This window comes from Calonectris borealis, chromosome 2 (genome assembly GCF_964195595.1).
Source record: "Calonectris borealis chromosome 2, bCalBor7.hap1.2, whole genome shotgun sequence".
Lineage (NCBI taxonomy): Eukaryota > Metazoa > Chordata > Aves > Procellariiformes > Procellariidae > Calonectris > Calonectris borealis.
This window is the reverse complement of record NC_134313.1, coordinates 106,413,745-106,431,858: the sequence shown is the minus strand read 5'-3', so window position 1 is coordinate 106,431,858 and position 18,114 is coordinate 106,413,745. Positions and strand designations below refer to the sequence as shown.

General features: G+C 39.6%; 1 protein-coding gene across 2 annotated transcripts in view; it reads right to left on the bottom strand.

The window, feature by feature from the left end:
* The window catches only part of TPPP (tubulin polymerization promoting protein), a 68,351-nt gene that overhangs the window by 13,410 nt on the left and 36,827 nt on the right, over positions 1 to 18,114 (bottom strand). For both annotated transcript variants that reach the window (XM_075140722.1, XM_075140721.1), the window contains one exon: positions 2,189 to 2,342. In XM_075140722.1, the coding sequence (XP_074996823.1) occupies positions 2,189 to 2,342 (154 nt within the window). The remainder of the gene's footprint in view (positions 1 to 2,188; positions 2,343 to 18,114) is intronic.

Genomic DNA, 18,114 nt, shown 5'->3' with positions numbered 1-18,114 from the left:
ACTCAGTTTCAATGTCTGGCTGCTGAGCCTTCTCAACCACATCAACCACAAGCAGGGATTTTTGTAATTCTACAACATTCTGAAGAAGAAGAAAAAATAAACAGAAAAAGAAAAAAATCTTCTATCACAACATACACTAAAATCCTCATTGTCTGATATGAAACTAAACTTTCCAACCATGCTGTCGAAGCAGTGGTTTCCCCGGGCTGCCATTCAGTACAGACATATTGCCCTGCCCTGCCCTGCCCTCCCCCCCACTCCCCGAAAACAGAGAGCACAAAACATAAGAAGTTAAGACACAAAAATCTCCAAATGCTGCTGAAGTATACTCATCCACAAGCCTCACTTGATCATGCTTTCAACTCCCTCCCTAATATGTTTAGATTAATGTGTCGGTAGTCACACTGAAGTTTTCTGGTTGAAACCTGAACCAAATCTACACGACGTACAGCAGAGCTATACAGAGCAGGGCACACACTACATGGCATGACTGAGTTATCCTAGAACAGTTTAAGAAAAGCTTCATATAACTCTGTCTAACCACATAGAAAGCAGTCCAACTTAAAATTTCCAGGACATAGACTTCCCAAAGTAAACAAAGCATTAGAATGCTTTTATATAGATTTCATGTCTGCATTCCCGCGTTGCTCGGGGGAGAGTGGCCGTGTATTTATTTATTTTAATATCCAAGTGTTTGGGTCATTTTTACCACCCAGGAATTATAAAACAAACATAAAATTTGGGTTTCCCCCCCCACACACACTCCCAGCCTGCAATCTCCCTCCCTTTAAGCTCTGCCTCCTGCTCCTTACTTTGCCAGCAAGCAGGAGAGAATATTGTGATCCCCCGCCCTCGCATTATTTCTTCAGTTCTTCTCCAGCTCTCCGCAGGACTGCACATACAATAGGAGTACAGGCAAGCCTCACGCTGCTGGCTCATATTCCCCCTCCATTCCTCTCCCCCTGCTGCTGGCACATTCGTATACCTCTGCAGCACCAACATGATACTACCCTACATCTGCAAAAATCTCTCATCACCCTGTCATCCACGCAGAAAGAGGCTCTTCCCTTACTAGCTGCTATTGATCATTTCAATATCTGACTGCTGAAATACCGAAAATGGAATCAGGTATGAGGCCTAGAAGAAAGTGCACAATTCAAAGGGAGATAGATGAACAAGATGATAGATGATAGATTCCCTAGATAGATGAACAAGTTATTCAAACTCAATAAAATGAGTGAAGGACAAAAAGAAAGGGTCATTATTTTAAGTCTGTATCAAAACTACCACTTGTTTCAAATGAGAATTACAAGAGTAATAAAATAAAATCTTGTAAAAATCTGACAAATTGTATAACTCAAAAGAGATCTCTCCACTTGACATTTCCACTGTTCATTGTGCAGAACCAATTTCTAGAAAGATTATTTACAGTTAGATTTTCATTCACAGCTCTACAGCCAAAATTCAGGAGGATCACAAATTTTAAGCGGATGAACTAAATTGACTATTCAAGTTGATGGTAAACACTCCAGTATCTCCTAAAGTACAGGGTAAAAGCTTGCCTAACCTGAGCATTTAAAAGGACAACCAAACTTATGTACACTAGGCTTTATAACTTCCTTTTCATATATAAAGCTTAATGCCAATATTTAAAAAAGAAAAAAAAAAAGAAGAAGAAAGAACATTATAGTTTTGATAGACTTGGAACAAACAAAAAACAAAGACCAGACCACATGATAATTATTCCCAAATTTCCAGTGTTCTGGGATTCACATGGTGTATTAAATGTATTTTAAGATGTCTTTGCTTTAGTCTTTTTGGTATTTCACACATCATCTTAGAACTGTTTAATGAGGTTCTAAATTTAATTCCCTTCTACTCCTTTTGATTTGGATACACTACTCTTCATGAACATTTCTATGTTCTAACCATAGACAAGAGCTCTCCTTGAATTTTCTTGACCATGCTGCTAGGTGGTACCTAGCAGAAGCAACGACAGTGCCACACAAGAATACACACTAGTGCAATACTCAGCTGTTGCATAATCTTTGCTCCCATTCAGTTCAGCACAGTTGTTGCCTTCAGGCCCACGGAGGCACGCTGCTTGGATTTGTGGATCATAAAGGGAAGCAGGTGAAGATAACAACACTGCAGCAGTGCAAAGGACAGCATTAGATCAGTTACATACCGTTACTCCAGATATAATCGGGGCTTTTCCTTCAATTAGTTTATATATTTCTTGAACTGCTTCCTCATCGCTCTTGTCTTTAAATCGCTTCTTGGAGAGTTCTTGAAGAGCTTCCTTAAACTGCTCAAAAGTGATAGTTCTGGAAGACTTTCCCCTGTTGAAACACACAGAAATTGAAAGAAATTACAAGAAAGCAGAATAAGCATTCCAAGAATAGCAGAATGCTTTCAGTTTACCACAGTGAACAACAGAAAACTGCAACAGAACAGGAAGACCTGTGCAGCCCATTTATGGTGTCAAATAAAACATATCCCAGGAACATCACTTTCTTTATGTACATCAGTAGGATAGCACTTTAGAAAGTTCCCCTGATGAACGTTCGAAAATAAAAAGGAAATAAAGGGACTGGCCTGCTGTCAGAATGCCTGCAGCTCATCAAATCAAATATAGTCTCATTTGGTTGACCACTTGTAAAGCCTGCATGCATAGAAGACAAGAACTGAAGCATCTTAGGTGAGTTTTGTTATTTAATATGTTTTATTCCTCTTTGAATAACTGGTTATGACATATTATTCATAGGTCACTATTCACGTATTCACAAGTAAATTAAGAATAATGCTGTTGTGTAAAGCAAACTATTGAAAAGCATTTAAAAACTTGAAATTCCTCCTCTATTAAAGACTGACAAATTTTAAAGTGATGCATTTAAATTCAATACCTGTTTTCTTTCTTAGACCATCACCTTCATAAAACATTCACAGGTTCATGGAAAACACAATATAGCAGTCTGATAAGCTCATAAACCTCCCCTCCCCCTCTCCCAAATTAAAAGCTGAAGACTTGCTGTTGTTTTCACTAATGGGAAGCCCGTATTTCCACACTAGTAAATTACTTGCTTAGGTTTACTTTTAGTGGAGAAGATTTTGCTATAGCAGTGTACAATGCAAAATCTGAAAAGTAGAGTGGGAAATCCACACTTTACAAACATCTATTTATACAGTCACTCCTGCAGATCTTTTATACCCATCAGGCCAAAGGATTCAATTGATAAAACTCTTACAAAGAAACTCAGCATTCACTAGAGGGATGTGTTTAACCAAAAGGGGATTAATGCAAGTCTGTTTTCTAGCATTTTAAGATATTCAGTTTAGGCAGGAGATAATGTAGTGGAGTACACACTGTTCCTTTCTTTTCCCTAATACGAAACTATTTAGTGTTCCTCATTTTAAAATTCAGGTATGAGGCCACAGCATTAGTGAGATTACTCACCATCTAAAAAAAAATTTTTTTCTTGTCTGTGAATCGTATCACACACAAAAACCACCTTCTCCTGTATTATTAAATTACAGATTCCCTGATCTTTAGAACAAGAACTTACACACCAAAATTTAGCCATACGATTTAAGCTGAAATTTAATAGATCAAATAAAAAAATTTTCAAAAAGATGTTCTGATACTTACGCTGATATAACCTTAAATAGTACTATCTTAAATAGCAGAGGATGTTTTCAATTGCTTAGAATATTATGAAACCCTCAAAGTCAAAGAAATATTTGAGAGTCCATGTTGCTGGGAAACGTGCTACTACACGAGTTTTGTTTGCTGCTTAAGCATTTCTTTTTATGCCAATTTAGAGAGCATTGCAAGCAAATCAGAAAAACCAAACCAAAACAAAACACAACCAACCACCACACAACTCCGCCCAGTCCTTTCAACAGTCACAGCTGTTTGTACAGGAATAAATGATGGATGCAAGGATAGAGAAAGTGTGCACTGGCAACAGAAATCTCAGGCTAGAAAAACTATGCATAGAAATCTAATTTTAATTCAAGCGCCATAAGAGCCACTGTAAAGAGCAATGCATCTATCATCGATTTATCTTTGATCTTCTCTTAGACACCCTCAGAGGTCAAATCCCCCTCAGCTGGAGGGTGCCTCCACTAATGAAAGGGGGAAGTGGGATTTCTCAGTTCTAGACACCAGCAGTTAGGAAGTGACTCCTACTTCAATTAATTAAACACAATATGAAATTTTATCCCAGGCTTTTAAAACAAGGAGAAATTAGTATTTCACAACAAAATTCAACACGAACGCAACCCTTCACATACCGTTCATTACTAGTATCCCTTATTTCCAACACAGCCCAACACGTAGCAAATCCCTACACCCCTCACACTCCCTATTTTAGCCAGAAATAAACTTTATGTGTTTTTTGACCAAACTTTGCTGTTTGAAACTACTTGTCTGCTTTAGGTGAAGCATATGCTGAAGTATCTCATGGAATTAGCTAGTAAAAGAACATCATGACAGTGGAAAAGACGAATATAAACCAGTATTTCATTAATCAGAAAGACATATGGAATAAATTGCAATTGATTACTTGGAATCTGTGCAGGATTCTCATTAATAGGATTAACATCCCTCTTCTGACGAAACATGTCCAAGAACTTTTAACTAGCTCAAGAGGTCAAGACTTCATTTTGTTTTGCCTCTCACTTAGAAAAAGACGGCATTGGCAATCACTGCAAAGCTTCAGCATAACGCCACACTTAAGGCCCTTGTTCACTACAGACTCACAGCCAAGTCTAACATACAGACCTTTCAAATGCAATTTTCTGTAGCGCATAGGTTACCTGGAAGTCTCCAATCAGGATTGCTACAGTTTAGCTTGGATCATCAGTCAGGATCATCACAATGGGAAAGGGAATGACTACTTTCAGCAAAAACTGCTGAAATTCATGTTGACTCTTTTTATTTTTATTAACAACACATGTAGAATTTTTAGTTCCACACTTAACAAATAGAAGAGCACAACATTTTTTTTTTTCCCCTGTATTAAAAGGGAAAATACATAAACACAGGTGCCTAGAGGAACAAAGAACATCTCCTTCTGGTCAAAGACATAACCATTCCTACCTCTCACATTTGGTCTTTTCCCTGTCACACTAACATGGGGAAAGGAAATGAGGGTTTTTTCCCTCCAACTTAAGGTGTAACCACAAATCGGATACATATATGAGCAATGTAGTATTGCTGCTGGATCCAAAGGAAAAAGAAGTGTGCATCATGGCAGATGTTCTTTATCAGCAAAAAACATTAATTGGAGTAACAGTAAAAACAGGATTGTGAGTAAAGAAATTTTTGGAACTATACCCCCAGTAAAAGTTTCCTAAATAAAGTAGCTTTAACTTTGAAATTCATTATCTTTTTCTATGCTCCAAAAACATCCTCTCTCCCTTTCCTATCTATTACAATATTATCAAACCCATTTGAAAAGGATCATAATTAACTCAAAAATTCTACAGTTGCAAGGTACGCCAAGTCTTGTGGAAAACCCTAAGACATAACTCTTGATTAACTCAGGATGTGTTTCTGGCACTTTTGGTATGCCATGTGTGGTACATGTATGCCATGTACCATAGCATCTAAATTAACAAGTAGCAATGCTACAACCCCTCCTGTCCCTAGAGGCAGGTCTCAAAGAGCTCTGTGCAGCTGCTGTCATCACTGTTACTCTGCAGGACAGCATGCTCCTACCCTTTCTTCTACTCGTACAGACATGGGTTGAATGCAGAGGAGAAAACAGACTGAGTAGGTAGAAATGACAGAGGCAAAGTCTCTCAATAAACCTACATAGCTCTTCGATTTACACACTCTTAAGCCACAGGATCAGCCCCCTCCAGGTCCACAAAAATGCCCTGCAGAGAAGGACTTGGGGGTACTGGTGGATGAAAAATTGGACATGAGCTGGCAATGTGCCCTCACAGCACAGAAAGCCAACTGTACCCTGGGCTGTGTAAAAAATAATGTGGCCAGCAGGTCTAGGGAAGTAATTCTGCCCCATCTACTCTGTCCTGGTGAGAACCCACCTGGAGTACTGTGTGCAGCTTTGGAGCCCTCAGCACAAGAAAGACATGGACCTGTTGGAGCGGGTCCAGAGGAGGGCCACAAAAATGGTCAGAGAACTGTAACATCTCTCCTATGAAGAAAGGCTGAGAGAGTTGGGGTGGTTCAGCCTGGAGAAGAGAAGGCTCCAGGGAACCTTATTGTGGCTTTTCAGTACTTAAAAGGGCCTTATAAGAAAGATGGAGACAGACTTTTTAGTAGGGCCTGTAGCAATAGGACAAGGGGGAATGGTTTTAAACTAAAAGAGAGTAGATTTAGACTAGATATAAGGAACAAATCTTTTATGATGAGGGTGGTGAAACACCGGAACAAGTTGCCCAGAGAGGTTGTAGATGCCCCATCCCTGGAAACATTCAAGGTCAGGTTGGACGGGCTCTGAGCAACCTGATCTAGTTGAAGATGTCCCTGCCCACAGCAGGGGGGTTGGACTAGATGACCTTTAAAGGTCCCTTCCAATCCAAACTATTCTATGATTCTGTGAAAATTAATAATACTATGAACACTGCATGACACACAGGGCAGTTATACTCTCAGTTTATTTCCACCATTTTTAATGCCCTGTTCACATTCAGGAAGCCCCTTCCTGACACCATCTTTTCAGAGGTCATGAAGTTAAACTAAAAAAAAACAACTAAAAAACCCCAAACAAACCAGTTTCTTTCTATTAAGCAATTGCTACAAAGAATCAGCTTCTTTGTGTATATTCGTAGCTTGTTTTTAGAAGCTCATTATAAATATCTTGTGTCCATGGGAATAACAAAACAAATATATTAACTTTCATTTTCCAAGTGTTACAAGTTCAAACAACTTGTCTACAATTACGTATGCCAAGGGCGATCTCTCAGCTATTAACACTCTTCTTTTAGGTTTAGCACTTCAAAGAGTTAATAGAGATCTAGAAAGAAGAAAAAATACTGTACATTTAAAAAGAAAAGAAAAAAAAGAAAAAAAAAGAAAAAAAGAAGATGAATGGAATAGAAGGTATGTGTGAATAGCTACAGAAACACGACACACTCAGACACTGGAAATGCAAATTAAAACTATCTGACCAGAAAATGAGATAAAATGGAAAATAGTAACAATAGAGGGAAGGTGGGGAAAAAAAGGCTTTTATGAAAACAGACCTCATAAGGTTGGCCACCTCAATGAAAAGAACAAAATATATATGAAGGACATTAGTAATATAAACTTTTAAAGCCCTGTACTTTATTATGACACAAAGAAACCTTTATGTTTAGGAAGGATACATTCTTACATGCCATTCTATTTTAAGCTCTGCTTCTTACAGCAAAGGGAATTACTCTAATGCATCATCCTTTGGTGAAGGAAACTGTATTCATGGTAGACTCATGAAAGTTGCTTGTATCTATGCCTACCTTTGGGAACAGACTGAACATACTCAGAAGAATTTTAGGGAGCTTCACATCACTTCCCCTTCCTCGATGGGTCTCTCTACATGTAACCACTACGAATGGGGAGATTCTGAACTAAAGCTTGAATTCCTCAGTTTGCTCTTGGGAGCCCGAGTTCACATATGCAAAAGCACCAGTTCTGAGCCTGGACACCAGCATAGTGAACATAAAGTGTAAAAGATCAAACATTGGCCCAAAGTAGACTGCAATAGCAAGTGATGCAGTTTTCATCTGCAAATATTACTACTAGCAGTGTCCTGTGTTCACAAGATCAGAACAATGCAGCATGAAAACATACTGTTGCAATTTAATACTTCTATGTTATTTGGACTTGAATACTATTTGGATTAACGGTTGTCTACAATTTTAGCTGAAAAGAAAAGCAAAGCTATACAAATATACTCTACATACCCAATACACAAAATCCTTGACCAACATTAGAAATCTTTATCTCCATAGCGCTATTACAGTTCAGTGTTAATACAGCAAAGTCTCAAACTTAATAGTTTTCTGTCTTAATCCCTGAGCTACCAAAAGTCATCCCATACTCCCATCCCAAAAGGTCACTTTTCCTTTCAATTTTCTTAGATTGAAGAGTGGAAAGATGATGTAAAAATACTCAAAGAAGCTTCTATTCTTGCTAGCATGTCAGAGAGGATTACAGCAGGATATACTAACCAGGACTGTTTTGCCGTGGAAGTATTCATCTACCCACAAAGGTCTAAGGAGTATAGAAAGTCTGACAAGGGTCTGAAGACAGCATAACTAGAGGTGGGAGCCTAACAAACGTTTTTGAATAAACTCTTGTACAAGGAGTTTTGTTTGTAAGGTTTATTTAGAGTCTAAATTCACCATGGACTTGGGTGTCTCAGTCAACCGAGCAGTCAAGCAAAACTCAACAGTGTCATCCCTCGTAAATCAGAACAAATAGGATTTGGGGTACTCCCTATATTATCCTCTTCCCAAGGCAGTCTCATTCATTCAGAAGACAGAACGAAGGATTGCGCTGGCAACAGCATGCCTGAGTGGCTTATTTGTCACAGTTTCTGACTTACTGGCACAATAAGTTTAATCAGGCAATTTCTGATTTGCCACTACTGCTCCCAAATCCATGTAGGTAATTGCTAACCAAATAATAAGAAACACTCCTGAATTACCAGAATTAATCATTTAAATTATTCAAATTAATCATATAAAGGTGACATGACAACATTGAGAACAGACCATAAGTCAGACATTTTACCCCAAACCCTAACAAAGGCATATTTCCTAATGACATTCAGACCAGACTTTGAACTTTAGCTGTTTCTACTTTATCTTAACAAACAAACAAAAAAGGGAAATGGGAAGTGTTTCTTCTAAAACATGTTTCTTTTTGTTTTTTTGTTTTGTTTTGTTTTGTTTTGTTTTTTTTAAGTTAAGAGAAATAATAGATGGATCTTGTTCAACTTGTCCAGAATTTTTTGCTTTTTTCCCAAGAGCAACCTGCCATACTAAAAACTTACTACAGCAGAAACTCCCTGATTTTCATACAAATAGATTCTTCTAATTTACCACTTTACAGCAGCAACTTTATGATTATTACTTTGGTATTTCCCAAAGCATTTAGTCCTGTTCCTTTAGTAGAAATGACATTTATTCTTTTCTTGCTACTTGGATAACACACCAAGTCTTCCTGATGTAGTCTATAAACATAATGTACATTAATAGCAATGGTTAGTGGTATTTGTACTGTACATGTTGACAGTAGAAAGGCACCACAGACAAATTCCTTGAAGCAAAAATGGTTTGTACTGGTCTCTGCAAAACAAATCACTCATCTAACAGATATATTCCTTTTTCCAAGAATGTCTGCTGTAAAGTTACCAGCACAAAGTCCAAGGCTAATCTGTTTAACCAAGAAGCAGATTATGCCACGGGGCTGGTAATTTTTTTTTTCCTTTTGTGGTTTACAGTTTTCACTTTCTGCTCTCTTTGGGCTACACAGCTCAGCATTTTTACTGGCCATCAGCCCCACAACTCACAGTCAAAAAAAAGCCCCAAACTAAAGCTAGGTCCCTAGGTAGGCTAACCAGGCTGCTAGAACCTTGCAATCTAATGGCGTATTTAACATATCCTGTGAAGATCTGTTTCTTGCTATATATCAGTCAAGAACAAAATTACAAAATTTAGATATACAATGCAAAAAACTTACATACGAAAAAGGGAACACAGTTTCTTGGATAATACATTCTTGAACAATGTATGACTAACCCAAAGCAGAGACTTGTATAAAAATTTGACAAATATAGCTGAAGGGAGAAGGGGTGGGGGGGAAGGAAACATACTGTAATACAATTCTATCAGGTTCTTTGCACTGCACTATCTAATAACTCTAAAGAAAGGTAGTTGTAAAACAACCAATTAAGAAAACAAAACTTGAGGTATCACCTTGCATCAGAGACTTCTTCCCAATTAATGGGTAGAACTGGGACACTGAAATTAGACATCTGGATGTTGATGCAAGCAGGAGTAAATTGGCAAATTGTTAGGAAAGAAGATATCCTTCCAGAAGATATCCTCAGAAAAATGATCCTAGGAAGAAGATACAACAGAGATCTTCAGCTAAGGTAGTGGTCACTTCTAGAATACAGGCACCTTTGAGTGCATAGCTATTTACCAGAAGTGGATTCCCTTGAGGGAAAGATTAGGACTGACAAAGGACATCCAGATGACCTTCACAATTACTCTATAAATATAGAGTAGCATCTTGGCCAAGTCAGACATAAGGAGTTGGACTGAATGGCTTCATATACCTCACAATCACGAGGTAATTGCATCATCAGTTTTCTCATCATTCCAGGAGAGCAAAGCAACAAGAGAGGCATAACGCAAAATGCAGTGCAAAATGCTCTCTCTATATCAAGCAATAGTCACAACTTGCAGAGTCAGGGAGTGGGCAGCAAGGGCAGAAGAACATGCATCATTCACTCAGAACTGAACCTGTGCCAGTTTCCCTCCAGGTCTCATTACTGAGCAAGGGTAAAGCAGAGTGCACCTAGTTCATTCTAAGTATCTGAAACTGTGACAGCTTGTGAACTGCCATGCTTTGAAAATCTGAAGCAAGAGGACTTCAGCAGCTCACTAAACCAGCAGTCGATATCTTTATCAGGCTTTATTTTAACCTAAATATTTTAGGCTTCTCTCATGAAAACTCTCTTCTCCTATGTTTGAAGTTAACCTTTTTCTCCTCTTGGCTTTATTTTTGTAGCATTTCCTTCCTATGTGAAAATTCGTTTCCATTAAAATAAAACCTGAAGAAAGGAAAAAAAAAAAAGGCAAACCCAAAACCTATGAGTCTATCAGATAAAATAGTATTGGGAAGGGAATGAAGATGGGGACTGGAGAAAGAAAATGACCTGGCAAAAACACATAGTAGGTAAAAGCTTCCAAAGGAAAGCAAACCCCAGAATGAGTTAAAGAGGTTAATGGGACTTAAGAAGGATAAGGAAAAGAAAATGTCCAAGCAGAAAGTAGGTCTGATGGTTATATAGGGCTTAGAGGAAGAGATGAAATTAGCTTAAAAGAGTAGCAGGATCTACTTGTTTGGGGTTTGTTTGTTTTTTTTTTTCAGTTTAAGAGAACAAAAATAATGTTATATCTGGATATTTAGGAATAAAGATCCATGTAATGGTTAGCTACTGATAAAAAGCTGCAAAGGAAGTATTTGGAAAACTCTGAAGCCAGAAGAAAGCTCATGCCCCAACTTACATCAAAGCAGTTTGCAAATGCATTTCTCATGACAGGCGTGTACCTGAGTTTGAAAGAGATGGAAACACGCGCTACCAAGTAGTCTGGGAGGACTTCAACTTTTCCTTGTTAACTGGTATCATACAAAGAAGAGAGATGTTCTGGCTGTCAATCCCCTGGACTCTACACAAAGAATGTAATAACTGTACACACACAATGGAAGAAAGATAGTAATTTTATCACAAGCATATTGCTTTTATCCTTAGAATGCTGTCTACTTCTGTGAAAGAATCCAGTAAATGACATGCAACTTACAGAACATGTTGTTCAGTAACATAGAAATCTATCTTTTGGGTACATGAAGGACTGGCACTATTTGTCAGTACAACTTGGATGGAAGTTAGACATTAAAGGACATGGCAGGGGTGAGAGACAGCAGCAGGGAAGTTAGCCAAAGTACAGAAAGATGTAAGAAATGGACAGCAAAAAAAGAGAGGCTGCAGACAAGTCTTAGACCCAAATGGTAGGGACAAACTAGTGCTGAAGCAGGAAGACGGTGCCTCAGAATCAGGCTTCTGCAGATATGCTGGTTTCTTCTCCAGAGGGCTCAACTTATTTGCCGTTCTCTTTGGTTCTTGTCATCTTAAGCATATGCGCTAGGCTGGGCACACACACACAGATCATAGGGGAAGGGAGCATAAACTGTTAACCACAGTATAACAGTTCACAGCTGCCAGAGACACTGCTGAGCACATCCAAAATATGAAAATCCAAGAGGGTGATGTCATAGTGCTCATTAAGTCAGCCTCATACCAATAAATGAAAGCAGTTAAGGGTAGATGAAGACATACTAACAGTTCTCAATAGCTAATCATTTCATCTGTCAGTCTTCCCCAGGCTGTGATGAACTTACCACACAAACTAGTGATAAGAAACTATTTTCTTATAATAATACTTAGCATTTTATCTTTCAGAGGGCTGAAGAAGCTGATACAGCCGCTACAGTTTCAAAAGTTCTTTCTGCTGTTAAAGTGCAGAGGCTTATGGCAAAGGCATTACAGCTGAGAGGACAGGGCAAAGAACCAATATCACCTGTACTTTCTCTGCCAGTTAAAGCAGTGCACATGAACTCATTGCTTGATAACCCAGGGAAGGAAAAGTAGGAAACACAGATAAGGCATCCTTCTAGAGCTCACCAGCGATCCCATATGAGCTGACACATCTCATTCATGTCCAAGGAAAAAAAAAAAACAGCAGCTACGTTTAGTCTACATACAATGAAACAATGTCCAACTGTTGAAAGGAAGCTGGAATACTGTCACATGCTGTGACTGTGGGCAAGGCCAATGCTGCATGGTCAAACGTCCTTTAAGCAAAAGTGAATATATTTGATCCCAAGCAGTTAATCCATAGAAATGATATCAAATTGTTCATAAGTATAAAAAGAAAAAGATTCTCAAGGACAGCTTTCAGATTATTAGCTATTTTGCAGGACTTCTGTTATATTATTAACCTGAATTTGTATAAACCTTGCCACCAAGGACAAGGATAAGGCTGAGGTACTTAACGACTTCTTTGCCTCAGTCTTTAATAGTCAGACCAGTTATCCTCAGGCTACTCAGCCCCCTGAGCTGGAAGACAGGGACGACGAGCAGGGTAAACCCCCCATAATCCAAGAGGAAGAAGTTAACGACCTGCTACGCCACCTGGACGCTCAGAAGTCTGTGGGGCTGGATGGGATCCACCCAAGGGTACTGAGGGAGCTGGTGGAGGAGCTTGCCAAGCCACTCTCCATCATTTACCAGCAGTCCTGGTTAACTGGGGAGGTCCCAGATGACTGGAGGCTTGCCGATGTGATGCCCATCTACAAGAAGGGCCAGAAGGATGATCCGGGGAACTACAGGCCGGTCAGCCTGACCTCGGTGCTGGGGAAGATTATGGAGCGGTTCATTTTGAGGGCGCTCACAAGCCATGTCCGGGACAACCAGGGGATCAGGCCCAGCTAACATGGGTTCATGGAAGGCAGGTCCTGCTTGATCAACCTGATCTCCTTCTATGACCAGGTGACCCGCCTAGTGGATGAGGGAAAGGCTGTGGATGTGGTCCACCTGGACTTCAGTAAAGCCTTTGACACTGTCTCCCACAGCATTCTCCTAGAGAAGCTGGCGGCTCACGACTTAGACAGGTGCACTCTTCGCTGGGTAAAAAACTGGCTGGACGGCCGAGCCCAGAGAGTTGTGGTGAACGGAGATAAATCCAGTTGGTGGCCGGTCACGAGCGGTGTTCCCCAGGGCTCAGTACTGGGGCCGGTCCTGTTCAATATCTTTATCAACGATCTGGACGAGGGGATTGAGTGCTCCCTCAGCAAGGTTGCAGACGACACCAAGCTGGGCGGGAGTGTTGACCTGCTCGAGGGTAGGAAGGCTCTGCAGAGGGACCTGGACAGGCTGGATCAATGGGCTGAGGCCAATTATATGAGGTTTAACAAGGCCAAGTGCCTGGTCCTGCAGTTGGGCCACAACAACCCCATGCAACGCTACAGGCTTGGGGAAGAGTGGCTGGAAAGCTGCCCAATGGAAAAGGACCTGGGGGTGCTGGTTGACAGCCGGCTGAACATGAGCCGGCAGTGTGCCCAGGTGGCCAAGAAGGCCAATGGCATCCTGGCCTGTATCAGAAAAAGTGTGGCCAGCAGGAGCAGGGAGGTGATCGTGCCCCTGTACTCGGCACTGGTGAGGCCACACCTCGAATACTGTGTTCAGTTTTGGGCCCCTCACTACAAGAAGGACATGGAGGTGCTGGAGCGTGTCCAGAGAAGGGCAATGAAGCTGGTGAAGGGCCTGGAGCACAAGCCTTATGAGGAGCGGCTGAGGGAACTGGGGTTGTTTAGTCTGGAGAAGAGGAGGCTGAGGGGAGACCTCATCACTCTCTACAACTACCTGAAAGGAGGTTGTAGCAAGGTAGGTGTTGGTCTCTTCTCCCAAGTAACTAGTGATAGGACGAGAGGAAAGGCCTCAAGTTGCGCCAAGGGAGGTTTAGATTGGACATTAGGAGAAATTTCTTTACTGAAAGAGTGGTCAGGCCTTGGAACAGGCTGCCCAGGGAAGTGGTTGAGTCACCATCCCTGGAAGTATTTAAAAGACGTGTAGATGAGGCGCTTAGGGACATGGTGTAGTGGGCATGGTGGTGTTGGGTTGACGGTTGGACTCGATGATCTTAGAGGTCTTTTCCAACCTTAATGATTCTATGAAACACATGACAATCAGAGATAGGAAAAGAGACATAACCCAATGAACTTTCGCGTTAGCACCCGGTCCCCTCAGGCTTTTGATAGTCAGTAACCTCACTTACTGCTTTCTCTCCACATCTATGTTTTGGCTGTGTTGAAATTCAGGGAAGACAAGTTACCTCTTTTGATGAGACAAGTCAACCAAGAACAGGATGTGGCATTTGATAGAGGAAAGAAAAATGAAATCTCCACAGTAGAGATCAAGCAGTTACATAAGACAGTGCTATTTTTATTAATGAGGCTCAGAACAGAAAAGCTCAGTATCTCACTAAGGACTAGATATTATATGATTATATGATTCGACATCTTACTTGATTCAGGTAAAATTCAAACACAACTACAGGAGATCAAAGAACAATGGCATTATTAAATAGGACTTGACACAGTAAGATCTTAACTCATTAAGTCTCAAGATATTAGAGCTTAAATTATGCTTTCAATATGAACTGAATTGGACCTTGAAAGTAAACCATTGCACAAAGAACATAATAACAACTGAATCCAACTCACTATTATACAACAGCAGTGAAGATCCAAGCTTCTTTCTAGCAACATATCATCCAAAAGTTTTTCTCCTCTCAGTTTTTCCTTAAAATTACATTAAAAAAAAAATTATGTGCTGCTAGATTTCCTAGAATTTCTTTCTGTTTTCCTCCTAGGATTTTGTGATGTTTCAGCAAAAAGCGTAGCTCCATATCTTTACAATGTCTAATATTTCGGGGTTTTTTTAATTCCCAGGCAGGATCTTTATAGCTACCAAAATGGCCATTTCACCTACGTTGGACCAATCCACACCAGAATGGCATGAAAAGAACAATGCAAGATGGTGGCAAGGCAAAAAGTGTGTATTGTGGCGACGTTTTTAAATCACTATGAAGCTCAAGTAAAACTACAAGTGTAATTTGAACGTTTTATTGCTTGTTCCTACAGGGAAAGATGTCTGGAACACTGTTCCAGTGAGGTCTCTGACAAAACTCCCATCCTAATTCAGAAGTTACACTCTTCAGTATAAAGAAAAAAAGTCACTGACTGAAGACAAGAAAAATGAAGGGAAAGGGATGGGAAAAGCAACCTTTAATTCACATAGAGCATATTCACTCTATTATTCAGGCACTGTAGCTGTTTGTTAATGTCCATACTGCCAAGACACACAAGTTTACTCATATTTCGTGGCCAAGAAATTTAGAAAGCACTAGCTGATAGCTGAGGTACCCAGCTCCCCTCCAGCTCCAGGGCATTCCCCCCTACCCTCCAAGTAAGTATTTCCAGTTACAGACTGGTTTGGGGTTTTTTTTTGAAAAAAAAGTAATACCATTTAATACTATACATAGTAAGTGTCTTTGCACAGCTATTTCTGAAAGGTAATTTAAACATTAAGTGACACAGCTTGATGTATTTGGGGACTGTGACAGCAGCTCATTGCTTCCAAAAATGCTACTATGGAAGCCAGAGCATCAGTCTCATCTAATTCAAGGCAGGACTTTCCTTTAGAGTTTACTGAATTGAAAACCAACAGATTTTTATCAGACTGTCCCAAAAAAAAAAATCATTGTCAGATGGTTTTACAACAGCAACATTCCAGTTTTTCAAAGGATTTCACAGAGTTGGAATTTTTTCCATGTCAGATCACATATAAGCATGAAAGCAATTTCTGAACCCAGTGACAGCTCAATGATAGTGAACTCTCCTGAAAGGTCAGATATATTCATGTAAGTAAAAAAGCGTGGGAAAAGTTGTTCTAGTGATCCTGAAGACAGGGAGAAAACACGGATGTATGTATATCCGCTAAGATTTTCTGCTGGCAATATGAGAAGGTAGCAGCATTAAAAACAGACAGCTGGCGTTAACTGAGAGTGCAAGCTCAGTCTATGGGAATCATTGACCATGGATGGAGATAGAAAGGTGTGAAATCAAGTACGACACACCAAGTGAAAGAAGAAAAATTAACTACAATGGCAGTCCATATCCAGAGGTCAGATGCACGGAAACCCACAAGAGATCTGTTTGTCATAATTAACAGCCAAGGACCAAATCAAAACCTTCAAGAAAGGAGACCCCAGACTGCAGGTACGCACACAGCAAAAATATCACAATTTCTCTTTCAAGCAAAAAAAGACATATAACCTAAATAACGAAGAAACTGCACATGCCTCCCCTTCTGGAAGATTGCCTTCCCACATGAAAGGGAAAATTGGATGGTCACAGGAAAGCTCTAAATATGCAGATGGTCTCCAATCTTCCCATTCTATGTGTGTTCCTTGTATGCGAGATTTAAATCGGTGTTAAAACTCCAACATTCACAACAACGTCCTGTTCCCCATACCCCTCTTACCTTCATGTCTTCTGAAACAGCAGTTAGAGACTTAAAATTACTAATGCAATTGCATTGCCAGCAATCATTCCCATTTTACAAAACAAAAAGCAAGATAGAAAAACAGGCAGACTGTGGCCAAAACAGTCTCTCCCACAGTTTACAATGAGACTAGGAGAATATTTGAAGAGATACCCACCTGAAGAGAACTGTACTATTTAAAAAAGGAAAACAGGAAACCTATAGTTGTTTGATGTGCACAATATTCCTCCTAATTTTTGCCCACAAGTACAAAAAGCACACACAGAGAAAAAAAAATTGCACATATTTGAGATGTAGAAAATTGACATTTCAACACTTTAAATCATGTTCTTCCTTTGGGTACACCATTGTGCAATCAGCTACAAACTTGCAGAAACATCAAGTTACTTCAACCAGGAACCAAGCTACTTAGTCCATTCAAAAACTGAATGCACACAAAAATTTGTGGAAAAAGTATTTTCCTATCATTCGGGAAAAAATGGTGGGGAAAAAAAAACAGGAGATGGGAAACAAAACAGGAAATCTATGAGTCCAAGCTAATTCTTGCTAATATAAAAAGTTAGGAAGTAAGCTGAACTTAAACAATTATTTTAAGAATTTTTTTTTAAATATCCAGTCTTGCATTTTTTAAATGTTCCTCACATGACAAAACAAACTAAAGCCAAAGGTACTCCAGATACCAAATCCAAGTTTCAGAAATATCTCTAAATTTGCTTATGTTCTTATCTGGTAGACATCATGCTTTCTAGTTCAGATTATATACAAGTCACCTAGAACACTAAGTATGTAAATGAAGGTTCTTAAGCAACAAAGAGTTTTAATTGGTCAACATGGTATTTTTGAAAACCACACATGCAAAATTGTAATCCACTCAGAAATCATGTTGAAAATTAATTCTCTAAGGTGGGGTGTTCAAGAGAATGTCAGAAGACAAATTCTACATCAAGAACACCGTTTTGCTCAGTTCACCTTTCGCAATAGCTTCGATATGTCCTTACTGCAGTGAATGAATAGGGGAACACCAAACACTGAATTCTTCTCATGGCACATAATAAAATGCTTTCAAGTTAACCTGAAACTGAAGCATAGTGAAAAACAGCTCAACAAAAACAAATAGGCCAACATTTTTCAGAGAGCTGATGCTGCAATCAGGTGACAAGAAACCAAAAAACCCAGCAAACCAAAACCATAAATAATCATAAACCAAGGCTGCTTCCATTCAGACCAAAGAATAAATATA